The sequence below is a fragment of the Epinephelus fuscoguttatus genome, linkage group LG5 (assembly GCF_011397635.1).
Source record: "Epinephelus fuscoguttatus linkage group LG5, E.fuscoguttatus.final_Chr_v1".
Lineage (NCBI taxonomy): Eukaryota > Metazoa > Chordata > Actinopteri > Perciformes > Serranidae > Epinephelus > Epinephelus fuscoguttatus.
The window spans coordinates 20,194,085-20,221,974 of NC_064756.1; the positions used below are offsets into that span (position 1 = coordinate 20,194,085).

Below are 27,890 nucleotides of genomic sequence, written 5' to 3' on the forward strand. Positions count from 1 at the left end.
AAGCAAAGCGTCTAAAGACTGACTTGTGAGTCTAGATGAGTGATGGTTTATTGTCAGTGTAACAATTTCAGAGACAGAAAACACATCTTCACACTGCACCAACAGGCTGACGACAGGAAGTACGATAAGGTGTAGATAATCTGTGGTGTTGAAACAGATTTAATACCTGAGCTTTAGTTATGCACCACAAGGCACCCAGACTTTATTACTAAGTGAGTGAAAGTTAAGATTACACAAAGTGCTTTTGTTTTCTCTTCATGTGGGATTGACTTTCAAGTTAAAAGACTTAACAATAAGCTACATCTCTGCTGTAAACATTTATAATTAAATCAAGCATTTAAATGATAATGAAACAGGAGGTATTGATGATAAAATTTTAAAAAATTAAATCAAACTGTCAATAATTAACACATTCATCACTGTGTTTTTTGAATGCAGGACTTTAACTGGCCTTTGTATGTTAAAGTTTTAAAAGTTACTCATGAATATAGAGTAACTAAAACACATGGAGTGGTGTGTGTGTTTCAGAACTGAATGTTTATGGATTCTTTTATGGATTAATTTATGTGGTGTGGTTCGTATTAACCACAGACTGTGGCCTTTGAGACGACCCACTTTTAGTCCAGCTGTAGTTAAAACTTAGGATGAACACAGGTGAAACTGCTGTGTTATCTAGATTACGCTCGTTACACAGAGATCAGATAAAAGTGCAGAGACGTTTGCTTGCTGCTATGGTTACAGAGCAGAGGTCTGATTGGCATTCAGACACCCTGAGGCAGTAAAGAGCAATTCAATTTGGCACTGTTTCAGGGAGAGACAGACATTAAAGAGAAAGGCGACATCCTTCGTCAGTGAAACGTGTTGCTCCTGGATGCAGCAGCCCTCGGGTTACATCTGCAGCCAGCTCAGGTCATCAGCCCTGAACAGACGAGGAAGTGAGACAACAAATATTCATGGCAGACAAACAAAGCTAGACACAAGCTGGAGAACACAGTGGAGCATTTAGCAGCTAAAAAGACAGATAATTTTCTCAAGAGTTGGTAGAGACCAAAAACAGAGATAAAAGACACTGAATATTGGACTGAAATTCACCACATTGACAGGGGCATGTCTTTAAATGAATATTAATGTTGCTCTGTGTCTACTGGATGTGTTATAAGCATCACTTGCAAACAGGGTCTTCTTATCAACTTAAAAAGTTGATATGTTCTTGTTTCTGCTGCCCCCAGGTGGCCAAAATTAACAATAAGAACAACATTTACACCCTGGGGAGGTAACACAGCTGTGGGAGTCATCATTATTTTGTGCATACACTATATAAACACCTAGCCTGGTTTGTGTGAATGCAGGATGACACTCACTGAGCCTGTGCCTTTGTTATGATCTGCCCAGTAGCCATCAACTCTGCGAGACGGGCCACAGCAGGGTCGAACATCAGGCTGGCCGCAGCTACCACCACCTCTTCTCTATTAAAGGAGAAACGAAAGAAACTGAGCACAAACAGCATAAAGTCGTATTCAGCTGTATCAGGAGTTATTCTGCTGCCGCTCACTTTATGTAAAACGCCAGGAACTTCCTTTCTTCCACTTTGCCTTTGAATATGATTTCTGTGTATCCTTCTCCGTAGCCTAGAATGAGGAAATGAAAGGGGGAAATGAGACTTGGTATAGAGGTTTATATGCATTTAAATATTCTGATGCAAGCGGGACATTTTCCTCTGAATGTTCTACCTGTGTATCGGATACTCTTCCCAAGCAACACAGTCCAGAAGAAAGGAACAGAGTCACATTTGGTCGGTTTGTTCAGCATGTTCAGGGCAGCTACTCTTCCTAGGTAAACAAAAAAAACAGCATATGGTTGCATGCATGATTATCTTAAAACAGGCATCAAATTAATCTGGATTAAAAACTACAGACTTCAGCCTTATGGGCCACGTGCTGTTGTGAATAAGGAGCTGTGGCCCTTTGAATCCTTCAGTCTCACCTTGAGCTTGTGACATTTGCCAATGGCCAATGTTGACTCTTTGGTCTCCACGAATGGTCAGAGGGAAAGACGTAACATCCCCAGCGCTAAAAATATCCGGTATACTGGTCCTCATGTACTGATAGAAAGGATAAAGGAGTTTACAACATCAGACATACGAAATGTACAAACATTATATTTACACAGCTGTTAATTTCAGTCATCTGGACACAGTTAGCTGAAGGATTCAGGTAATATACAATGTTAATATGGTCAAAAGCAACCACTGAGAATGAACTGTATCCATCAGGCTGAGTCATAAATGTAAAACCATGTTTATGCCTCATTAGTCATGTCAACATCATAGTGGTTAATGTTTGGCGAAGACTGTGTTATCCAGCGTGTTACCTTGTCAACAATCACAGCGCTCCTTGAATCCACCTTCAACTCACTTCCTGACAAGAAGTCTGAATTGGGGATTACACCTGGGAAAAAACAGTTTGATTTTTGCAGAACTGCACATTAAAACAGTCCCAAACTTGATTTGTGTGTAATAATAACAAAAAGTGTACAGTATATAACAACATTGAAGTAGAATAATAAAACTACCAATTCCGACAATCACCACATCAGCCTCCAGGACTTCACCACTCTTCAGCACCACCGCTCTCACCTGGAAAAAGGAAAAAAAAATCTAGGGATTAACAGTAGATTAGACACTTTTCTACTGTTTCTCATTTATTTATATGTGTATTTATTTATCTGTTTGTGTTTTTAGTTAGTTAGTTAGTTAGTTGTAATGCTGTTCTTGCTATGACAACTCAAAAAAAGGCCAGTGCCAGTGATAATCAACTCGCAGCCCATGGGCCAAATTTGGCTCATGATAGTGTGCTGGGTGGCCAAGCAAAGCACCCCACACGTTCTTCTCCCCAGCAACGCTTTCCAGCTCCTCCTGGGGGACCCCAAGGCGATTCCTGGCCAGATGAGATAGTAATCCCTCCAGTGTGTTCTGGGTCTGCCCTGGGGCCTCCTACCAGTGGGGCATCCTGATCAGATGCCCGAACCGCCTCAACTGACCCCTTTCGACACAAAGGAGCAGCGGCTCTACTCAGAGCTTGTTACCCTATCTCCAAGGCTGAGCCCAGCCACCCTTCTGAGAGACTTAATTCAGCCACTTATATCCACAATCTCATTCTTTCAGTCACTACCCAGAGCTCATGACCATAGGTGAGGGTTGGGACATAGATGGACCAGTGAATTGAACCTCTTCACCACAATGGTCCAGTGCAGCACCAGCATCACTGCAGACGCTGCACCAAACTGCCGATTCATCTCACGCTCCATTCTACCCTCATTCGTGAACAAGACCCCAAGACACTTGAACTCCCTCGCTTGAGGCAGTAACTTTCTCCCAACCCAGAGGTGGCAATCCACCGGTTTCCAGCAGAATTCACAATGAAAGCAAAATTATTCACACTGGGAATTTTTTCTTGTATTCTGAATGTCAATAAGGTGCCAGAGTGCACTGAAAAGCATCAAAAATAGAGCTTGTTTATCAAAAAAAGTGGCGGGGTAAGATCCCCCGCACCACCTGACAGAGGTCTGGGTTTAGCCCTGAATGTCCTCTAACCTAAGACGCACCCCTATGTACACCTGGCCTGTGCAGGGCTGCTGTAACTGGCCCCTGGCCTCCTGCCATATTGCCCCGAGGCAAATCAAGCTGAGTATCCCTGGTTTATGCTGACAGCGTAAAAGCAGAGTTACCTTGCCGTTCTCCCCATGGATCTCAGTGACTCCATCACTCATGTAGAACTTTACTTTTTGTTCCTCCAACATCTTAAAAGAAGAAACTGCGTTTTAAAACTCTGTTTCATTTTTAAAAAAGTGAATCAAATCACATTCAGCGATGATGATGACAGACTACCATCGTCATTGTTTCTTACTTGCATGCTCATTTTGCCGATCTCTGGCCCCAGAGATCGCTCATACGGGTATCTGGAAGCGCCGACCACAGTCACGCTGGCAGCTTTGTCAGATAAGTAGGAGGCCACCTCCATACCTAATGTGTAAAAGAAAATGTGTAGAAAAACACCTCAGCAATCTCCTATATCTTATATTTGTGAAATATTTACATAGCAGATTTTACATTGAGAGAGGTGGCTTTGAACGAGGTAGTGACGCTTGATAATCAAACAGAAAAGCTAAGATAGGCTACACAACCCATGATTCATCCTGCTACGTTAAGAGAAACTGAATCAGGTAACCTATGAAGGAGGCTCCGATCACAACAGCTCTCTGGCCCAGGCAGGAGCTGTGAATCTCTTTGGCATCTTCATATCTCTGCAACAACTTTACTCCCTTCAGGTCCGAGCCAGGACAGTTGAGCGGCCGCGCTCTGTGAACAAAGACAGGAGTTTCACTGTATTTTGCTGTTGTCACATGGACATTCTTTTTCCATGAATGTTTCCATTGTCTTTCATCTGTTCAGTAAGTCTTATGACACCCGAGTGTGAGCAAACAATCTAAAAATGTGCTTTTATTTGTGAAACATTTGAGAAACAGGACGATGACTCTAACCTACAGCCAGTTGAGATGAGGAGCTGGTCGTAATGCTGCAAAGTGCCGTCGCTCAGCTTCACCGCCTTATCAGCTGGGTTCACCGACACCACCTGCAACACAAAACACACTTCTTGATAAGACCAAAGAGAAAACCCGTTTTTCCTCAGGACTGCGACAACATATCACAAATGCGTCTCACCTCCTTCTGTGTCCACACCTCAATTCCATACTTTTCATAGAAGTCACCTGTCCGGAGAAGGATGCTGCTGCTGTCCACATTCAAAGCCTGAAAGAGACAATGTATTTCTGGTTTTCTGCAAACAATGACACTAACAGTCTGCTTACTCCAGAAGACAAACAAGGCAGGGTGATTACAGGTTTCTTTCTTCTCTGATTGAGATCTCACCTTACTCAGTTTGGGCTTGTCAATTGGAGGCAGGCTGTCTTTGGTTACCATTATGATTCGACCTTGGTAGCAGTGCTGCCGCAGGGTTTCAGCACAAACCAGAGAGGCAGGGCCTGAAATCACAAAATTCATATACAGTGTGGAATTTTTCAGGGCGTTAATTCAGAGATGGAGTTTAAAGGAATACTCTACCCCCCACCCCACCCCCATATGACCATTTGTATGTCAATTACTCACCCTGCATTACATTGAATTTGGAAACTTTCTTTTGCTCGCATGTTGCATTGGATGAAAGAAACAGGGAAAAATCTTGATGAATTGAAGTCACAGGGGTCCAGGTTTAAACATAGCACAACTATATCAAAACATCTGTTTAAAAACTCTCACACAGTGCGAACAGTATAATCTAAGTCTCATTTATCCAGCTGTGCTCAGTACTTTCGTAAATGACAGCCCTTTTCGTCTGGGAATTGAAAGGAAAGTGAAAATTATCTACACTCCCTTCAAAGCCAGACTCCATTGACAAAGACAGTAATTTTACCTCACTGATCATTGGAGCTGCTGGTCTACCACGGCCTCGATTAGTTGGTTTGTTTGTGTTATTTTGTGACTTTAGTGAATTCAAACTAACCCTTTAAAACACCGAAGTCACGCAATAACACAAACAAACTAACTGATCCAGGCAGCGGTGGTAGACCAGCAGCTCTTGTGTTCAGCTAGTAAAATTACTCCATTTGTCAATGGAGTCTGGCTTTGAAGAGAGCATAGATAAGTTTTACTTTTAGTTCAGTTCCCTGTCTGAAAGAGCTGTCTGTTTGGGAAGCACTGAGCATACAACTGGATAAATGAGACTTGGATTATAAGGCACAAGTTGCTGAGTGTTTGTTATTAACAGATGTTTTGATACAGTTTTGCTTTTGTTAAATGTGGACCCCCATGACTTCAATTCATCAAGAATTTTCTCAGTTTTTGGATTCTACGTTCACCAGAGGCATGCAAGAAACACAGAGTTTTCCTCATGAATTCAACAGTACACAGGGTGAGTAACTGATAAACAAATGTTCATCAGTACCCAGCAAGCAATAGTCGTGATTTAAACGTATTGGCTATATTTAGCTCCGTCTAGCTACATCTAACCCAAATCTAGCCGATTTAATTTTGAAATTGATTAAATGTAATTTTCGCCATTGCAGATGGCGTGCGGTATGATATTCAATCACATATGGAGAGTCAACAGTAATTAAAATATGTTTATCTCCATTTTTTGGACATGGTCTCTACATAGTCGTATAATTGATGACGTCTACACTTTGGCTATGGTTAGGCATCTACCAAATTTCCACTGACAGCCCAAATTCAGCCGTGATTTAGCCTAGATGTCAGGTCTTCATGTAGACGGCTATTAGACATTTTTTAAACCAAAAAATGCTTGCTGGGTAGGGTTAAGTATTCCTTTAAATAAATATGGCCGCACTCGATCACCAAATTCTCTTCTGTAATCCTACTAGCAAGGATTCATGAGCCCTCAAAACAACATTTACATTCATATACTATTTATTACTTGTGTGTATAACATCTAGCTCTAACCTCCTCCTATCAGAAAGATGGTGTGTTTGATGTCTGGCACCAAGCTGCACATCTCCTTCACCCGCCTCGTCAACTTCAGGGACTGAGGGACGCAAACAAACAAGGGACAGGTTAAAACATTGTATTTTACCAAAAAATAAAAGGAAAATTTTGATAATTACTGTTTATTCAACTTTACAAGACTTACATTTTTCTTGATGGACACATACACCTGGCCATCCTCGACTTTTACCTGTAAAATTTAAAGAAAGAGGGAGATAGAAAAAGATAAGTTTAGATACTGAATGTGATTTTTTAGATTACAGCATAATGGGGGTCATTTATTTCTGAGGCCAAAATCAGTGTTTCAGGACAATGATCTGCAGCAGGTGAAATGTAGCGTCCATCCTACAAAAAAAAGAAAATGCCGGCAAGTACTCTAAACAACAGACATCTGGTAACAGAATTACACATGGAAAGAGTCTATATCAAAGACTGAATAAATACAGCGTACTCTTTAGATGATGTTTAATCTGAATTTGCTTACATAATGACAGGTATAAATGTCTGGTAACAGCTGATCCTCTGTTTGAGTCGGTTTGTAAATGAGACTAGCTGAAAATTAGATTTATTTACATGCAGGATCCATCCGCGGGGGTGAATTTGCAACTTGTCTTTCTGACTGACTCCTTTGTTTGAAAAGACAGCTTTCAAGCTTCAATCCACAGTTAAGATACAGAAGTATTTTTTGTATAAACAAATGTGACTGAATTTTAAACTACAGTGTACCTCTCCTGGATTTACTGACGTTAAAACAGCTGTTAATTGCCATTAAATATAGGTCTCTACCGATGTGTTTTACCTTATAACACGGCAGAGAGTCCAGACCAGGATACTCCTCAATATCTCCAGTTCTGACATTAAAGCAAGCACCATGAAACGGACACCTTACTCTGTCACCGACCAGCGCTCCTGCATTATTAAAGACCGTGAAATTAACACTCATCAGATTCAATGCAAAACAATTCATGAAGTTATTACTGGCTTACAGAGACTGAAGGTTTACCTTTGACAAGAGGAGCATTGTAGTGAGAGCACTGGCTTCCCACAGCACTGTACTGACCCTGAGTACGGACAAGCAGCACCTTTTGTTCCCCCACTGTAACTTCCTTCATCCTTTATAGACACAAAATATGGATGATGAAAAACACTGACAGCTGTGGCTGAACCAAAAACCTGATCCATTTACAGTAGGAAGAAGCGTTGTGACTTACTGTCCATCTTTCAGGTCGGCCTCCTGACACACCATCCCAGTCACCTCCTCCTCCTCCTGCTCCACACCTTGACCTGGTTCTCGGCACTGATTCATTCCTGCAATACATGACTATTGTTCAGCTGACTGCAGAACCAGTTTATGGTCCACCCAGAGACATTTGTAATCCCATCCAAAGGACACACAGGGTACAGGTAGGATACAGTGTAGTTCATTTTTAAAGCAAATTAGGTCAACTCTTTTTTTTTAAAGTCTTCATCTTAACCATAGGGCCAAAACAACCATCGATTGATAAGCAATATGTGATGGTACAACATTTATTGACAGTCTGTTCGCTATATATTTCTTTGTGCAAATAAAACACTTTAAATTCTCACAAGGACAAAAGACCAAACCAACCATACAGACTTATATAATAATGCAAGATAAACAACAAACGTGCACATTTATCACTTCTCTTTTCTCTTTCTACACTGCAGTGAAGCTGACAGAACACATGAAGTGATCCTAAAGGTGTAACAGCATCACAAACCCGGCTTTTTAATAATCTCCCAGTCGCATTAAACACGAGCCTCTCTCCTCGTGTCAGACATTAGGTGCAGAGTAATGACTGACACCTCCATGTAGCACCGCTCACCTGTTTCCTTCTGCCGGTAACAGCAGTCAGGTCTGATGCATCTGTCGATACTAGGCTCCTCTTTTTCCGCAAAGGAACAAACAAACCCGGGTCGTTAAAGAGCGAGCTGAGGAGAACTGCCCGCGTGACAGGCAGCCGGAGTGACGTCATAAGCGCCAGCTCCTCCCACAGCCAACCACAATAGAGGAGGGATGGAGGTGATTAGATACACTGCTCATGGGAGAGTAAAATCTCCCTGTAACTTCTGTAGTAGATAGATAGATAGATAGATAGATATTTCCACCACTGCTTCACAACTCTTTCATACACAGTGGTCACTGCAGTGGACAGCTATTTAAAAGACATTTTCTTGTATATGCATGGCTTTTGATGCTGTAGTGGCATTTAAGTCACAACTAGGTTTCACATGATATAGGCTATATCAATTTTTAAATTGGTTTATACTTCTTCAGTTGAAAACATAAATGCATGCTGTCCACCTGAGTGGACATGTGAAAAAGTCTTTGAAAAATGCATGTTTAAAAAAATTAACTTTCTAGTTTTTTCCATGCCTAAACAGGTCGTAATAATGTATGCATGAAAGGGTTAATGATAAGGCAGGGACTTTTATATTACAGAGAGGGAATACATTTTGTGTCAGGTTGTAGGGGCGTAAATATAGACAGGGCAGGCAGTGTGATCGCTGGGGTCCGTGGGGTGGAGGGGCCTGATCGCCACCTGGAAATATGCACGTGTCAGAGAAGAACTTACGTTAAATCAAAAATGGTGCGATTTTCTACACATGCCCTCAGAAAGGCAAACCCATCTCCATCATAGTCTATCTATGACAAAACTATTTGCTTAGTCTACATAAACTATAAAAAAATATTTAGTTAAACTAATCCTTTCCTATTTTCTTTTGTAGTCTTTGGTCATATACAGATATGTAGTGATGATTGCTCAGTAATATGTGTGTTGATGTTCTATATCTGTTTAATCATGTAAGAGACAATACGATTTACACTAGCTAAGTGCAAAATCTCTCAAGACTGACAAGCTAGGAAATAAACCTTTGTGTGCAAAAGGAATGCCGATGCCCATGATAGTAGACCTCTCCTCCTGAACAATTACCTTCAGTGTTATTTTGCAGCCTTGTTGTGTATCTCTGCTATATTTCTATAAAGTAAATGTATTGCCAAGTAAAATACTTTAGAAACTCTGGGCCTTCAAACACATCAAGATGCCATACTTCACTCCAGTGACATGTTCAGGTGAAATGGGACCATCACGTTTGTTTTTTGTTTGTTTAAATGGTTAAATCAATTTATCAGTTCAGTCATTAACTCATCAAATCATTAATGCAACTTAACTATACTTTAAAAAAAAGGATCACCCAACTTTTCTGCCATGCTGTCCCTGTTCTTCAGCTGCCTGTTTACTTGATGCCATATTGTCTACAACAGACATGCATGTGTGTGTGCTTGCATGAATGTAACAATGATGGCTAATGTTGGGCTAGTGTGGCTGACATAGTCCTGCTGCATCATCTGGAATATTTTTTAACTCACAAAAATGTCTGTAATATTACAGAGTGACACACAACAGCATATTATTCATGATTTTATGGCAACCGATGCCTGAAAACATGCTGGTTTCACTTCAGAAAAATCTCCCATTTTAGCTTCATTTTTTCCTCAAATCTTACCTGAACGCATTAAGTACTCGCTTAAAGCCACTTCCCCATGAAAAGTAAAATATATTGTAAAAATACTTTGATTATAAGTCAAACAGTTAACAAAATGCACCATCCTGCAACCATTTCATGTTGTCCACTCTTATTGTTTTAGCTGCAGTGCTCTTATTACCAAAATGAGAGAATCATTTCAGAAATATCTGGAGATCCTATCAGTAAAGATGATTAACATGTCAGCTGATACCTGTGGGTCTTATCCTCGCCCTCTGTGCTTTATATAACTGTTTATGCTAAGTGTATGAACATGAGACACAATATGATGTGGTGTGAATGCCAGGAGGATTGTGCACGTCCTTTTCTTTTGTCTTTATTGTTCTTCTTTCTTTTAATGTCCTTTAACCGGATGGTGGCGCTGTGTCACCAAATATCACAGCACTCATTCATGCCCATGGTCGCACTCTGGCTTGAATGAGCACAGCGACTGTTTTTTTTCCACTTCCACTGAATGAAACAGCAGCGAAAGTAAAATATTCATCGTGTTTCAAGGTCCAGTGATAATATCAATCAATGCTGGTGTATAATAGCTGCTGTGATATTATGTCATGAGTTACATATTCTCCGGTTACATATGATATAAACTTGCCTACTATTCCCATAAATCCTTGGTGATTTGTGACGGATGGAGGTGGGTAGAAGCAATGCTGCCTTCAAGTGCTTTTCGTACTATGCAGCTTCCTCAGTCACATAGTAATTTGTGGTGTATCCTAGTCAATCTGCAAGAAATAAAATATAATGCAACAAACCCTACCTTGGTGGCTGCTGTTTTATTTGAAAACGAAGCTAACAAGCACTGAAGACAAAACATGAAGGTATTTTTTTATCATATCTTTTTGACTATTGGGTTTCAATACATGGTCATTGTCCCTATTATATTTGTTTATTTGTTATCTTTTTTAATATGCAACTTTTTTTTATTTCTTTATTTTTTCACTTTCTCTGTTTATCTGCACTATTGTTGTCTTTGTGCAGGTGCAGCAACCTATTTTCCCTGCAGCTGATCAATAAAGGTTTATCTCATCTGTTATCTATATTTTAAAGATACCAGTGTGTGGATACCAGTCCTTAAAACTTAATGTGCGTGTGGTATTGAACATTGTTGTCCCACAATGCAATGTCCAACTGCTCACAGTGGCAGGGAAATAATAGACAGTGGTGAGATACCACTGAGAAAATCTAAGAAAATAAAATGTGAAGCATTAAATCATTAGAAAAACATTTGTGTCCTTTTTGTCAGGTGTAACTGAAAGTATCTTTTCAAAGTCAAATGTATATTTTGATTTCAGGCCCATTGTTGGTGCATGTTTTGTATAATTTATTAGTGCATTAATTTCTTAGGTTATATACTGTTAATATGTGTACATTTTTCGCCCACTGTGTAGCACCGGTGTTATAGATTATGAACCTTTAATATGTGAAAGCATTACATTAATGCACTATTTCTCCTTATGCACATATTGTTTGTACCATGTACTTTAATATTTTGCACTTTGGTGCACAAAACTGTGCACTCTTCCACCTTATATTATTTTCATATTTTCTATTATATTTCTTTCTGTCATATATTACATCTCTTGACCTTTGCACTTATTTAGTCCATTGCTATGCACCAAAACAGCAAGACAAGTTTCTTTTATGTGCAACAAGGTTATTATAGTTAACTAAAAGTGAGTCAAAAAATAAAACTAGGTGTGTAAAAACATTTTTGTTGAATGAAATAAAAATAAAAACTAGACTTTAGAAGATGAAAAAAAACTAAAATATATATATATATTTTTTTTTAAATACATAAGAAATGTCTTTAGTTTTAGTATTTGGCAATTTGATCAATTGATGATGAGGTGGGTGTACTACTAAGCAGATGTGTGACTTTTTTTTTTCTTTTATCTTTTTTTATCTCACCGTATTTGTAAGATGTGTCTTTATAATGAATTTTGTCTTTTTGGAGAGAATACTTTGTGATGTTGAAAAACTTGGGATATAAAAAAAGAAAACTGGGCAAAACTTCTCTGAACACATCAACAAGAAATGATTTTAACGTGTTTTTTTTTTAGTCACAACAATGTAATGAGTGTGATTCTGTGCAAAAACAGGAAGCAAAGTTGATGCAATAGGCTATAAAAGGACATGCAATTTATAAAAGCACTAGAGGCAGTAGAGACATATTCCCATATAGAACAACATTGCAACACTGGCAGGACATGTTAGTTAAAAGAGGTTAGTGCTTATATGTGCTTGTAAGTGGATCCCAGTTTCATTTATTTTTATAAATCGAGAAAAACTGTGAACTGTTTCTGATTCCAACATTTCCGACAGCACTTGAACGCAACACAACACATGGAACGTGCTCGTGGCCACGCCCCCTTGTAGTAGGGCGGGGAAACGGCGTCGTTTGGTTTCTGTTGATGTCAAAAAGTTACACAAGCGCGACATGAGGCTTCATAACAGGACGGTGTGGCACCTGTAGACGAGGCTACACGACTGCTCTCATCAGCTGAACCCACCGGTTACACCTGTAGAGACCGAGCTGTCTTTTATTTCACGAAAATATCACAGACATCCAGTCCGTAGGGAGACACTGGACAGACCCGTCCACGCCTTCTCTCTGTGGACAACAACCGCGAAGGAAACACGGTGGTAACGTTATGTTAACGTGTTTGTCTCGGTCGCATATAACAAACAAATAACCTACGGTCATTATCTGTGTGTGTGTGTGTGTGTGTGTGTGTGTGTGTGTGTGTGTGTGTGTGGGGACCACAGCCGTGTAAACCGCCCACAGTTGGGGGGGACAGTCGTGACCTCAAGTCTTCACCTATCACCAAAAATACACCAGCCATGGAGTTGAGTTCAGTGATTTTAACCACCGGGAGCTCCGTGGGATTTTTCAAACTTGTCAACATCGCGGTGGACAATGTGCCCATGCCTGAATCTGCCCGCAGGAATGCGTGGAAGTGGAGAAACATCTCGACATCCTTCGTGCATAGTTTCATCACTGCTATTTGGGCAGTGCTCTGGTGAGTTATACAGGGTTATCATTGCATCTGAGTGGGAATGAGTGGTTTACATGTGTTTAAATACAGACTGGTGTTGCGTTCAATGTTTTATTTTACTGTAGTTTGACTTTTTTTATTATCCTGATTGCTTTGCCAGATCCTCCATCATCACCAACTCTTAATCTCACTGGGATTAGATTTAAACATATCATGTACATGTAGTAAAACTGTCACTGACGGCCTAGATCTAGTTAAGTGTATTAGCACAAAGGAAATGATAAAAACAAAAGTGTGAGTCTGACCAGATTAAAATGCAACACGTGCTTGGAGGAAATAGTGTCAGAGCCATAGCTCAAGATATGCAGCAAAATATGTCCTCCTCTTTTCCTTTAAAATGAATGTCTAAGCATTTGTAATAATGCATTGTCGTTAACTGTTTTTAAATTCTCACTGTCTTAAGTTTTAATTGTGCTTTGGCAACACATGAGAAATGTCATGCCAATAAAGCTTATAGAATTGAATTTAACAAAAGTATATGACAACAAATATGGCATAGATTGTGCAGGAAAGATAGGGAACATCAAGGGGCTTGTACTTAAACCTCCACTCGAAGATTTCCAATTCATCCACATACTGTTTTTATTATCTTAATATAATGAGATAAACAAGAAGTACAAAATAAGTTAGTAATAATAACAAGAAAAACAAAAATAAATGCCTAAACACACATACTGAGCACATCAACAATGCCACAGGTGGTTTGCGAAGTACTTACAACATATGTGGTCACCAGACTATCACAGGGCTGACACATAGAGACAGACAACCATTCACACTCACAGTCACACCTATGGACAATTTAGAGTCACCAATTAACCTGCATGTCTTTGGACTGTGGGAGGAAGCTGGAGTACCTGGAGAGAACCCACGCTGACACAGCGAGAACATGTAAACTCCGCACAGAAGGGCTCCCCCATCCCGGGGTTCGAACCAGGAACCTTCTTGCTGTGAGGCGACAGTGCTAATCACTTTACAATAAAGGCATTATAAGCACTGAGAGCTTCATATAGAAATAGACTGAGCATAAAACAGAACTGATTCATAAAATAATCGAGTGGTAAAACTATAAATTATAAAATCAAGTGCGATTTTAAAAGGGTTGCAGCAGCATGGAGCGTATATTGAAAGTAAAAGCGTAAAAAGAAAGAGTACCATATCAGAAAGGCTAAAGTGAACACATATGTCTTTAGTATTAAGCGAGCTAGCTTCCCTGAATATTTCCCTCAGTATTTAAAACCTGCATATACATTTACAGTTATCATAGCAGAGGGCTTTTATTTTGACAGATAAAAGACATTTACACCATAAACTGGTGCGTAAAATATCACTAGAATGCAAGAAACTAAGTGTTCAATGCTTAAAATATCCTTTGGGGAGGACCTGTCTGTTTCATATGTGTCCCACGCAGTGTCGAAACCACAGCTACGCCCTTGACTGACAGTGATAGGCAGGTTTTGATAGGGAGGGAAAGGTATTCCACAATGATGGTGGAGTTTTAATAGAGAAGATGTCTTTGCTTGTTATCTGCAATGAAGTTGACTTTAATAACTGTTAAGGTTACTCTCAATGTTCTCAAACTGTAAAACACACCCTTGAAATGATTTATCTAAACTACTGTGTCTTGCGTTTTCAGCTTCTTCCTCCACCCACAGATGGCGGAGGACTTGATAGAAACTCACTCTGTGTTTTCCCACAGTTTGGTGTCGTTTTCGATTGGTGAGTGGCCTGTCTGCGCTTGTACAGTTCTTATTGCTGAGTTGCAAATTGTGTCCTCCTGTGTCTGAATGGGCTGGTGGTGGTGGTGGAGGGGAGGGCTGGAAGACGGACTGCACCCACAGGTGCTGCCATCATAAGGGGGAAAGAGGAAGTGACAGTATTCATCTCAGCTCGTCTCTCTTCCCTACATGGTGTCAGGGCCGTTATAAATCAATGTAGTTGATGTAAAACATAAATTTAAAGCAGCTGATACACGTCTTAACTTGTCAAGTATTTATTAGTTTAATCAGCTGGATGAGAGGCTACAATAATAAGAATTTAATTTTAATAAATTGCACAAACATTACAGTGTTTGCATTGCCTGAAGCTAATATGTAAAGCACACTGTCTGCAAACTGAGCCTTTTTACACACCAGTGCCGCCCTGAACACTCAGTGAATATGCTGCTGACATGTTTACATGCTCAGTTATTCCTCAACTCCCATAGCTACTTATTGTTTATTGCTTCTGCCATTGCTATTTACCATATTGTAATTGTTCAGGGTTCCCACGGTCACAAAACTCCTGGAAAAGAATTTAGAAAAACAGCTTACCTGGGAATGGGTTGGCAGTAATGGAGTTTTTGGAAAACTTTTGAATATACATTGTTTTGACTACTGCTTAAAATTAGGGTTGCAGCAGTATGAGATTGTCCCGGTACGATAACTGCCTCAGAACACATCGTGGTATCATGTTAGAGCGGCTAAGCCTAAAGTTAAAGCCACTGAGGGGCTGCATACACTGGCTACTTATTAACTGACGTGCTCGCCTGACCAAACCAACCGCTGGTGAAAACAAAAAGTCCACTTCCTCTTCTTCTTCTTGGATGCATAATTTATTCATCACCGTTGCTATCTTGAACGAAACTTGCAAACATTCATCGAATCTGTGTCCATAAACCATCAAAATACACAGACTTTCACCAATACATAGACCACCTCACACCTCACTCACCTCACTCACCTCACCATACACCGGCGTTGTGGTCAAAAACTCTCCGTCTAGCAACACAATCTTTCTCTCAATCAATGGTTCCTACCTATATTGGCAGACACCCATGACAATACAGTGACCCCTACAGGACAAATGAACAACTCACACACATTTCACACCATGGATGGCTCCTATACATGGTATAAAGAACTTATATTATCAGTCAGAGTGACCCTTAAAGGAATGACAACACAAGGGTTATTGTTGGTTGAACACACATTTTATTACTACAAATGAAACATTAAACCATTTTGTTAATAGAAATATGTGTAAAAAGTCTCCCCTTAGAAACCAACTAAAATAAAGGGAGATTCAACCTCTTTTTTTCAGTATCGTAGATAACCATCAACTTATATATCATGTTATACCTTGAAACCGGTATATCGTTGCAGCCCCCTACTAAAAATATGTTCTTAAATATACCAAAATATGTCCAGTGTTATGCGAAATACATTCCTTCTACAGCGAGTTGGCGGCAGGAATGACTAACAAGCAGGTCAATTTAGCAAACGCTAACAGTTTGTTTATCTGCAAATGCCCAGGAAGTGCGTGCTTAATAATGTATGGCTTCTATATAACAAAGATATACATGACTCAAGAGAGACACAGACTCTTGCTGCGCAGATTATAGGCTGTGCATCAAAACGTTTGACATCTTGTCTGCCATGCGAAAGGTTAAAAGACAACCAAAAGGCTGGTCAACAGAGTGTCAGCATCAGCACATATTTCATGCCTGCTGTAGACAGTCCAAATGACGTCACCACTTCTACCTGCAAGGCAAGCGTCAGGATAGCTGGGAGACAACTTCAGCCGATGCTCTACCATTGTATGGCCATGTGAAATGATCTATTATCCATTGAAGTGATGTGAGAATTGAAGACAATGGACGCACATTATTGGTACAGCTTGTGTGCTAACACAGGTGAACTGAGTTTCCCAATAGAATTTAGTGTTGGGGAATCAAAGTGTGTGTACCTCTCCACAGTTGGAATTGCACTCTACTTAAAAACACTTGAAAATGGGGTAAAATATTATGGAAAAGTTTTTAAAATTCATTGATAAAAATATGTTGGAGCCATGGTTATTGTAATGGTAAATATACGGGTGTACCAGGGTCTCAACTGTAAACATTCTCACTGACTTATCTAAGAATGAATTAGAGATGGATATTATTAATTATGTGGTGTGTTTAGGGTGAGCGAAACCATCCTTTATTTGGCTCTGACCCCATTTACACCGTTTGGTTTGACTGAAATTCACTTGTCTTGTAGATTTTGCTTGATTTCATTAAGATTTCTCAGACCTTAGAGAACATGCGACCCAACATTCTTAAAATAGCACCTCGCCCTGTTTTCACTTTTTCTCATTAATCCACAAAGTATTCTGGAGCAACCAGTGGCACGTGAGGTCTCTCAAATCCACACATTTATTGGATCTGTGCCTGTCAACAAGGGCTCCCCAAGGATTCCCAGGATGTTTGACATTCTTTCAGGAAGCCCAGCCCTTGAAGCTGGCAAAGCGAGGGGCAGCGTCGGTATGTGAAGCTCAATGGAGGGCATTATTATCAGGCACCAGGCGTAACCCCGTACAGTCATGTGACATCACCAAGACAGTAACTGCGCAAAAAGTCAGTTGATTTATGCGAGCCGTGCTTGTCCGGTGCCAGTGGTAACAGAAAGGGGAGTCATTCACACAAAAACAAGTGGAGTGCTTCTCCCGAGCCCTCCCACTGGAGATGTGGTGTGATTCTGAGGCCTCAGCGAGTTGGAGGGAGGAGTTTTGTTCATCAGATCTGTGCATTCAGTCCGGCTCGCTGTGATACCACGCTGCAGACCTTGCAGTGACATACCATGAATGATTCTCCTTTTGTTGAATGAAGACCTTGTGCTAGAACAATGTCTTGAAACCAAGAGGCAACTTCCAGAGCTGAAAAACTGCACTTCCTCTAATGGCCACTTGAGGCTGGCTCCAGAAACGAGTCAGTCCCCATAGACCCCCATGTTAAAATGCCTGACTTCACAGCAGAAATAAACATGTTACAGCCTGGTACAAAAACAGTTTGGTCTCTACATAGACCAAATCACTGTGTCATCATGCTAACAACAGCAATCACTTGGGGTAAACAGCTGGCAGCTGATTTAAATTGCGCAGATATGTGAAATCAGCACACTTGTTTATTTCTTTTGTCATTTTAAGTCATAACTGTAACGTTTAAAGATGTATAGTTAGACATGGTGGTCCGTCCTATCCGATGTTTCTGCTGTGCTTATTTTATGTACTGTGTTGCTTTGCTAGCATCTATGATAAACCAAATGTATTGTAACGGGAGCTAAGATGGGGGCCGCAGCAAAATGCATCTTAGCCACGTAAGAAAGACCCTCATAAAATAATCAATATGAGTTTAATTGTATGCTATTTTTGGAATATTTTTACAGGTTTACATTAGACACTAACCAATCGAGGCAGTGGTAGACCAGCAATTCCTGAAGTAAAATTACTGATTTTGTCAATGGCTGGTGGCATTGAGGTAATGGCTGCACTTCCTCGTTAAAAAGGGCTGTCTGACTGACATAAACTGAGAATCTTCGTAGGTGGCTAGAAACGATCCTATTGAGGCAGCGTTTGCTTAGTGCTGTTTGATTTTATGTATGTGACATGGGGGTTTTCTACCTGAAAGTTGTTGTACATTTTGATTTGGTCGACAGCTAATTTCCCTGTTTATGACAACTGTACAGGGGTGAACTTTATTATAAAGCTCACTTGTTTAAATTTGTCCAAATATGGTATATATAATATCGGGTCACTTTTGGCCCCAAACATCGAGATGGTGACTGCCAAAATGCCACATTTGAGGCTTTAAACGAGAGACTACAATCCCATGGGTGACATCACGGTAGCTACGTCCATTATTTTTATACAGTCTGTGAGAGGAACCCAACTATAGTTAAGTGTTCATGTGTGTAATCGTACTTCTTTCATGTGCCTTTAACACTACATTCTTCATATTGCCAAGGATAACCACTGTCAAGAATAATTCTCTGTGCCATTGGTGTTTCACCCTCAGGATATAATAGGAAGTTACCTCTAATACAGAAAACATCACAGCACTAAGATGTTCTCATGCCGCAGTAACGTGGCTTAATCAGGTTTCTTATACTTTACAAGACTGTGCCAACAGAGATGTTATGTTTTATCAACCTGAAACCTGGTTGTTTGACTAACTGGTTTCAAGCAAACATGCCAATGAATATCACTCCTCAGGATCTGGAAAAAGCAAATGCATTGCTTTGGAGGATTTCACAAGATTTTTTCTTCCTGTTCAGGCTTTGGTTGGTAGCCACTGGAAAGTCATGTAGTATCTGACTCCTTTGTTCTCAGTGTAGACATTAGCTGTGCAGAGTAACGGGCTTCACATTGGCGTCACGCCCATGATGCAGAACATTAAGGATGTCTTGAAAGAAAGCAAAATCCATTTTTGTTCTTCTTTGTCACGCAGTAATTCATCTTTCCACCTGAATGTTTTTTTATACAGATGTGTCAAACAGTACTGAACGAATCATTATGAACAAACTAGGGCAAGAGATGTCTGTTAGTTGACGCTTTAATTCAAGTCACATGCTCCAGTTGGCTGTTTATGGCTAAACTTGACCCAAAGTTGACCTCTTGTGGAAAAAAAGCTATTGTTGGAAAGACGACATTGGCGTGGAGTTCCCGCCTGCCCATTGTCAGTCCTCTTATGTAACAATATCATCTATTGTTGAAACCAGATAATGCAAATAAACCAATCAAATGCCCGATAACAGCTTTTTGAAATTCATTTGTTCTGCGGTTGGGAGCAAGTACGTGTGTTTACGTTGAGATGAACCCAAACACTTCATCCCGTCCACAAAAAGGGTTCCGGTGTCAAATTTCCACCGTAATGAGGTTAATTCCAGTCTCAGCAGCACCCTGAGCTCCCTCGCACCCCTTCGTCCCCTTCCTCAACACTTCCATTATTTTTCCAGCATTGTGAATAGCTGTCACCATGGATACGGCTGGTGGTGGGGGGAGGGGGTGCGGTTAGTGGATATGAATAGTCCCTCTCCAAGACACATCTTGGTTGCCATCGCTGTCGTCATGGAAGCAGGGTCCCCCCCTGACTCACTTGATATGCTCGAGGCTTCTCTTGTCAAATGAATCTGTCATGTTTTGGTCGAGTAATGAATTGCTGAACCCAAGGATGTCATTAGCGTTGGCTAAATGCTCTCTTTCCTCACAGGTTACTTCATCTATGACTTCTTTGACATGATCACGAACCAGAAGCTGAGCCAGGCCTGGGAGCTTCTCTTCCATCACATTGTGGTAGGTCTTAAAAACAAGCTATGGTTCAAGATTTAAGCAACAGATGTTTCTCCACAACTAGATCTAACTTAAGAATCATCTACCTGCACCTTCCCCTCCTTATGAATTTACTATATAGCAGTCACTGCTCACATAAATCAGGCAGGAAAACCCCAGTGCACATGTCAAAAAACACATACACAAGAGAAGGACAAAATACCCGTCTTTCTTGTCTGGTGATAAAGGACAAGGGAGGGAGGAACAATGAGACAATCATTCCAGTGTGACAGCCTCTCCACCAAGCATTCAGCCTCCCTTCATTCCTTGAGAAACTTGAACTCCACCCAGCTCCCTTCATATTTTGCCATCCACTTAACCACAGTTAACTATTGCTACCAGATTCCCATCAGAGCCAGTCACCTTCATGCTGTGGCAACCCTCAGCACACTGGTCTGATGGGAGATAAGTTCCTCAGGGAAGAACAGATCACTTATCCTGCTTTTAAACATGAGGGAAAATGACCTGAATTGGAATATAGAACTACACCCTGATTTAATATTTTCCCCCTACGCTTACGACTGCGTGACCTACATCCAAGACTGTGCTGATGTTGTGTCGTGCTTTCTGTTGCCAAGCTCTTGTCTTGTTATTACTCACCTCGCGAGAGCTGTTTATTTAAGTTTTTATTGGAAGTGTGTCTGACAGGATTAGAGTGGGTTTGTAGAGTACAGGAGCCACGATTTATATGTGTGTTTGGGTGTTAATGCAGGCATGTTTTAAACCCAAAGTATGTGGAAATATTTCACTGAGGACGTGGCTTGTGCTGCATAGAGGAAAAAGCATGATGTATGCTGACGCTCCAGTTACAGATTTATAAAAGAAAAATGTACTAATAATGGTCGTATACTTAATATACTAATATGGACATACGATTTATAGAAATGTAAACATACACTGTAAAATAGACTCTACTATATTCTGATAAATATCACTAAATGAGTTGCATCCTGGCATTTTGGCGATATAGATATAGATATTTTCCGGTACACTTACACACAAAACAAATGTCAATAGGAACCACTTTCCAGTATCTCTAACACAAACACACTGAGGCTGGCACTGTGCCAGGAAACCAGCAAAAGTTTTCATCAGCTGGCCCACATTTCAGGTTTTGGTAGTTCAATGGCTGTGTGATAAGATAGGGGAATTCTTTGCAGCAGACACACAGCATAGTAATCACCGTAACACACCACATGCAATATTTGTGCACAAGGGAATTATACAAAGCTAGAAAATAGAGAACATTGGTGAGATTTTCCTGTGTTGGTTGCTCATACACATCATATCAGCATTTCTAAAGTGACATAGTTCAGATTACATTTAAATGAGTTCTCATCAGGAGATAGAGGGGATGGTGGATGGTGTGAGACTTAGGCGCAATGGCTGCCAAACAAGAGACCATTTAAGACAAACAAAGCACAAAAGCAGGTATTTTTAATGCCATGATATTTCCAGCCACATTTGTCATGGCAAAACTGGGTGTTTTAAGCCAAAACATGATGTTTTCTTAACCTTTACCAACAGATTTCTGTACCAAAACATAACCACAGTAACCACAGAGTCGTCACAACATGATATTGAAAACTGAAATATAAAGTTTCAACACATCCGCTACATATGAAACTTACAAATGTAACATATGCAGACATGTACAATGCCAACTTTAATTCTGGCGATTCAGTTGTTTGTTGTGAATTTTGGTAACTTTTGCTCAAGTCAAATGTCAATATTCGTACTCCTCAAGACGCTCCTGGTTGCCTGGGAATGGACCTGATAGTGACTGATTGTATGAGCCTGTGACATCAAGAGTCCCTTTGTTTCTAAACAAGGTTAAAGGCACACCTGAGTCAGTTTTTGGCAGGTGAGACCCAGTGTTTCAGTGGTGGAAATGCGAGTCATTCAGGATTAGTTGTGGGAACGAGCTCCAACACTGCCCTGTTGTTAAGAAGATAACTGCATTGTCTTTTTTTCTGAAAGTCCTGTTTTTTTTCTCCTTCATTTCCTGGAAGCGTAGTGAATGGATGCTTTGGCCAGACCAGCAGGCCTCAGATTGTCACTGAAGTGTGGGAGGATGAAGACTTCTTCCTCATTCACATGGCTTTCTGTGTTTCTCAGCGAGCTGACTCTCCTGCCCTTCGTTTCCCCCATTGTACCGTCACTAAGACTTTCATTCATTCTTTTCTGTGATGTTTGCTTCCTGATTTCCACGTACCTCCTTCAGAGCTTTTGCAAACTGTCCTCATCTGGCCCCCTGTCTTTTATATTTTGTTGGCTTCTTTTTTGTTTCTCATAAAGCAACAGAACCAAGGCAGGGCTGGATTTGCAAATGTTAGTGTTCCAGGAGTTTTCCCAGAAGTTCCCATTGATCCAGCTGATCATAAAGTCAGTAGCAGAAGGCTGATCTCCAGTCAATCTCCTCCACTGACTCAACCTTGAACCCCTTTTCTTCTGAACACCAGTGTAAAATTCTGCCTCTGCTTAGACACAGTAATATGCAAACTAAAAATGTAAAGGTGGAGATATAACTGAAGAGACACTCTTTTGTAGATAGATGAAAGACACAACTTGACATGATTGATTTAGTTCCAAGCACAGTCCATCCTTATGTTAATATGTGCCAACCCAGCAACCGTCACATACCATGCTGCATGTAAAGCATTTACGTGTGACTAAACAAACAGGGTAGTTCATATGACTGGAAAATCAAGGTGGAACATATAGGCGGGTGTGTCTTGAGTGGAAAATTTTGAACACCGTGTCAACAATTGAGGATAAAAATGACGGCTCTAATTCAAACAACGTATAGCGCATGGTCTAAAGTCCATGGTGCAAGTGCATTTAGGGTGTGTCCAACTCAACTTCTGCTAGTTGAACTGTGCATAATCTAGGCGCAAAGTAAATGCAAGGGGCAAAGGGGGTTGTATTTACTTCCTGAATTAATCATAGGTGTGTTTTGGGTGTAACATGAATACAACAGGGGTCATCTGCCATTCCCTGTAAAAGTAAGGTGCATCTGCAGCTGACGCACTGCAGAGAGTAATGCAGTAAGAGCACTGCAGCAGGTATTGTGGGATGTTTAAGCAGCCAAACTAAAAACTGTAGTTAAAAACATAACAGAGCAACCAGAACTAAACTTTTAGCTTCTGAAATAATCACTGAAGTTACCCTGCTCCTCCTGCGTAAATGTGCACAGCGCCTCTCAAGTTGGGCAGCAGCTCTGCTCTGATCTCTGCTACATTCACATTTTAGAGAATATCATCCATATTTTCTTCATTAATGATAAATACTTTACTAACCCTCAACCCATCCACAAGTTCCTGTGTGTGTGTGTGTAACTAGCAGAGTGTATGTGCATTTTTAACCCGCCTATGCAGGCTCATCTCTTTATCTGAATAATGTGCCCTTTAAATAGCAGGAAAATACTGCGCTATGGCTGTAGACCAGGTTTGTGATGGTTAATGTTTCAGTCGCTTTCTGCTGCCTCAAAATAGCAATACACCAGTAAAACATGCCTAACTGCACCTTAATTTAAGACCTACATGGACATGGGTGCACAGATGGACGCAAGTGCACTTGCTATTTACACAACGTGGGTGCTAGGTGTGAAAATAACAACTGCACTGGTCTGAAATTAGCAATGACAGATGCAGGTGCAAGATTGGACCCTCAAAATGACATCAGTGTTACAGTTCTTAACTAAAGGCTCTGAGGGAAGAGGCAAGTTGTAACAGACTCGTACCTCCTCCTTTAGTGTGTTTGCTCAAACGCTAATTATTTTTATTTTGCATCTTAATCACCTGTGAGGATTTCCTCTGTTGCGTGTGGTGAAACAGCACGAGGTGTAACACAAGGTTTGCTGATCCTTGTTGTCGACGTCCAGGAGAAATAACAAAGTCTGACATTCCATGGAAAGTATTTTTCCCCTTCTTATTGACTGGAGTGGAGATTACAGCTTCTTATTTCTGTCTGAGAAGCATGTGGGCCCTGCCACAGTCACTCATGCCTGATAGGATCCTGTCAGCCATAACCTCATACTTCCTTTGGAAAACAGGAAGTCCTGATAGTTCTGCCAGAAATAGGTCGCCTCCTTCTGTCTGCATCAAATATGTATGTACCCACTATATATGTTTATGTTTATGTTTATTTATTTAAGAAGGGACAGTGCACATTAATTAACATGATCACTTAAGTCACATAAATGTGCCAGATTTAGCCATACAGGCTAATTTTCATCTGCAATTTTCATATACATTGTGTATGAAACATAACATGCAGGGCTTTTAGTAAGTAATCAGACATGTGTAGCCTGTTTTTTAAAAGAGATTTAAATGGAAGTTTTTCCATTGTTTAAGCTGGATTAATTGCAGTGTGTATGGTTAATGTAAAACTAAGGTTTGTTTGCCGTTCTTGTAAAATACTCCTGTCCCCGTGTTGAGTCTGTTTCAGCCTCGTTCGCCCATGCCTCTCGGAAATAGTGAGCTTGTAATTAAAAATATGAGCCAGAAGAGAAGGATGCCAAGCAGAAGGGCAGATTATTTTTTCCACGAAGAACGAAAGCATGTGAATAGCAGTACGTCCAAAGTTCCCCTCTGAGATGTCAGTCCATAATACACAGTGGAAACACCAAGCCTTGCTCCTCTGCTCTCTCTTTGCTCCCTCACAGGGCTCTGAATTTTTGCAGTGTGTTTGCCGTTTCCTTCCCTAAATGTCTCCCATCCATCTCTCATTAAGCAGAATTCAATTATCTTCGCAGAGAGGGGCCGTGGCCGACACTCCTCTAAAACAGATCGGGGCTGCTCAGGTTAATCAGCTATTTGAGGATCCGTGCTGTTTCCAATCACATCTGCTCTTCCTGGTCTTCTTCTAATCCAAAGCAGTGTTCTCGAAGGCTCTCGAACATTCACTCCACTGTGCTACTTACATGGATATTAGTCGTGTAACATTTCATCATCATTTTTACTCCAACTAGTGTCAGGGAATACTGAAATGCACAAGTTGCTCTTACACCCACTGATGAGGACTGACACAATCCTGTAACAGCCTGGGGAAGTAAACAATTTCTCAACTGCCTTCTGTTATTTCCAAATTTGCAACAATCAGCCTATGAGACGTGTGACAGTTAATTATTAATCATCAGTTACATTTCCTCTGGTCTGAAAGAGGTAAATTAGTTGAGGAGGAATAGAGGAAATCCCCAGAAAAGGCTTTAGTTTTTCAGATTTTCCTTCCAGACTAAAGCACAACAACATTCTTTGGTAACTTTTGGTTGATGTTTGGACCCCCTCCCCAAACCGAAAACAGACAGTGTTTGCCTTATCACGTGTATCTACTTTTATCATGGGATAACAGTCTTTGCTACACATAAATAAAAAATTTTTTGGTGATTGACGTTCTTATTTTAATAATGACAGACACATACTCTACATACCTTTTTGAATTCCAATTTCCTCTTCAGTTCTCTCCTATAAGTCATGTGTGTTTAAGTTTATCCATTTTTAAAAAATGGACAAAGATATTGACAAAATCTTTTCTTCAGTGTGTGCAATAACCGCATTTTTACGCATTTTTTCTGTTCCCATTGTGAAAAGTTGTGGATGGTACCAATGGAACTGTTGCGTACAGTCCCTATTTTTGGTCCCCCCTCTGTTGGGGTACCTAGCACACAGATCTGGTAATAAAAGGTGGAGCTGTGAACACTGCAGTCTGTTGATTGGTCAATAGAGGACGGTCGCTGTGCTCAGGACTGAGTTGTGGCTGGTTTTGAGGCTCATGTAACCACTGTTCATACTGCGGAGAGTCTGATGATCATTTCTAGAGAGGCAGACGCTGTCCCTTTAAGAGAAGCCTACGCTTTTTAGTATTTTCGATTTTGGGGAGGAGCCAATCATCAACCAAATAAACTGATTTTGCAGTGTATTACTTTTATACAACCATCCATTTCCAAAACTAGACATGTTAAAGTTATGAAAAGACATGGCTGGGCTTTGCTCTCTCTTGAGTAGGGGTATCTCAGCTTTTAGGGGCCTCAGTTCCTCTTCTAAATGTATTGCACAAATCCGTCAGTGTTTGCAGCAGTAACATGTTGCTTCACCTGGCTGAGGAACTTCCTCCGATCAGTTTACAGAGTGCAAAAGTTTTCATCTAAAGTTTTGGTTGATCATCTCCGAGGACGTTCATATTGTTTTATGAAGCCATTTAACTGTCTGATTAATGTCATTGTTGCCAACTTTGTGGCACTTAAACAAGTTCCCAGCGAGGATATTTCTGCATGGTGTTCAGATCATTGTTGCGTCTATCAATAAACGAGTCCTTGTTAAAAATCTTAGCCCCATCATGAAGCTGCCACCATGCTCCATTGGAGAGAAGATGTTGTAAGCCTTGTAAGGCTTTTTTATTCTTAAAAAGAGGGTTTTAATCTCCACCCACTTCCTCCTGTTCATGGGTGGTGTACACTATATTGTCAAAGGTTTACTGAAACAACAGCACATGTATCTGTGCATTTGTATCTGTGTAACTTGGCAACCTTCTTAGGTGCTCGCACACTCATATTTGCTATGTTCAACCTCAGTCACATTTTTCGTCTTGCAGTTCATCTTGTACCAGCCGCAGATAGGAATGGAACTTGTCTCAGTTTACAGGCATGAAAATAGATATTTGCAGGAGGAGCATGAAGCTGTCTCACGTAGCCAACAGGGATTGTCACTTTTGGCAGCAGGAACATACTGTATATGGTTGTTGGCTACGTTTTCACTGCTGTGACACCACATGTCACTGAAATGCCACAGCTGCCACAGGTACATCTGTAACTCTGCAGAACCTGATTATCCTGTACGCCTGCATCTGTATCACTCACCTTTTCCTTGTTCCTGGCTACTCCTTCCACTAAATGCTGGTTGTCTAAAGAGGTGGACCAGCAGCCTAATGTGACAGCAGTAGAGTCAAATACAAAGAGGGGCCAGATTTGTAATCCTTAAAGCCTCAGTTGGTTTGAAGTCTGTAATGTTGCTGAGGTGGCCCTGTTGTTTCAAACATATCCAAAGCTGAGCAGGTCTTTTTCCTGATGGTTGTTCTTGCTCCAGTCTTTAATCTTGCATTGACAAGAGCGATACTAAGCATGTTGTTGAGTGATAATGTCAAATAGAAGTCTAAAGCATGGTTTGTGATTCATGACGGCCTATTATAAACATTGTAGGTTAAAAAAAATACTAATAATACTAAGCCAGAGGAGGGGGGTAATATTTTGTGACAAAAATAAGAATTTCCAAGATTAATGTTGTTCATTAACAAGAAAAATACTCAGATATTCACTGAAATTACGTCACAAATTTACGAGAAAAAAAAATCTGATATTCTAGATTTACGCCATTAATTTATAAGGAAAAAACTTGGTTATTCTCTGAGGTTAAAGTGGTAAATTTAAGAGGCAAACCAGAAATGCGCTTAAAATAAAAAGAAATTGAAAATCCCTGAGATTAAGATCACAAATTTATGAGGAAAAAAACTTGTCTGAGATCAAAGTGTAAATTTATAAGAAAAAATCAAAAACTTCCGAGAGTTAAGTTGCAGATATACAAGAA

The 27,890-nt window shown here is 40.4% G+C and overlaps 2 protein-coding genes across 2 annotated transcripts in view; one reads left to right on the plus strand and one right to left on the minus strand.

Annotated features, from left to right (window-relative positions):
- Positions 1–30: 30 nt before the first annotated feature.
- aifm4 (apoptosis inducing factor mitochondria associated 4) lies at positions 31–8,535 on the minus strand. Its single transcript, XM_049575987.1, has 19 exons — positions 8,404–8,535; positions 7,768–7,864; positions 7,560–7,669; positions 7,356–7,465; positions 6,702–6,746; positions 6,515–6,596; positions 4,928–5,040; positions 4,721–4,807; positions 4,540–4,631; positions 4,227–4,357; positions 3,906–4,021; positions 3,727–3,798; positions 2,572–2,635; positions 2,371–2,447; positions 1,984–2,101; positions 1,731–1,829; positions 1,553–1,628; positions 1,362–1,466; positions 31–919 (listed from the first exon to the last, which is right to left on the minus strand). The coding sequence occupies exons 2-19, from the start codon at positions 7,860–7,862 to the stop codon at positions 889–891; spliced, it is 1,623 nt and encodes a 540-aa protein (XP_049431944.1). The 5' UTR covers positions 7,863–7,864; positions 8,404–8,535; the 3' UTR covers positions 31–888.
- A 3,989-nt stretch (positions 8,536–12,524) lies between these two features.
- tlcd2 (TLC domain containing 2) overlaps positions 12,525–27,890 on the plus strand; it is a 37,756-nt gene continuing 22,390 nt past the window's right edge. Inside the window, exons 1-3 of the mRNA XM_049575990.1 lie at positions 12,525–13,146; positions 14,819–14,901; positions 20,192–20,274. Of these exons, the coding sequence (XP_049431947.1) occupies positions 12,968–13,146; positions 14,819–14,901; positions 20,192–20,274 (345 nt within the window). The 5' untranslated portion in view covers positions 12,525–12,967. The remainder of the gene's footprint in view (positions 13,147–14,818; positions 14,902–20,191; positions 20,275–27,890) is intronic.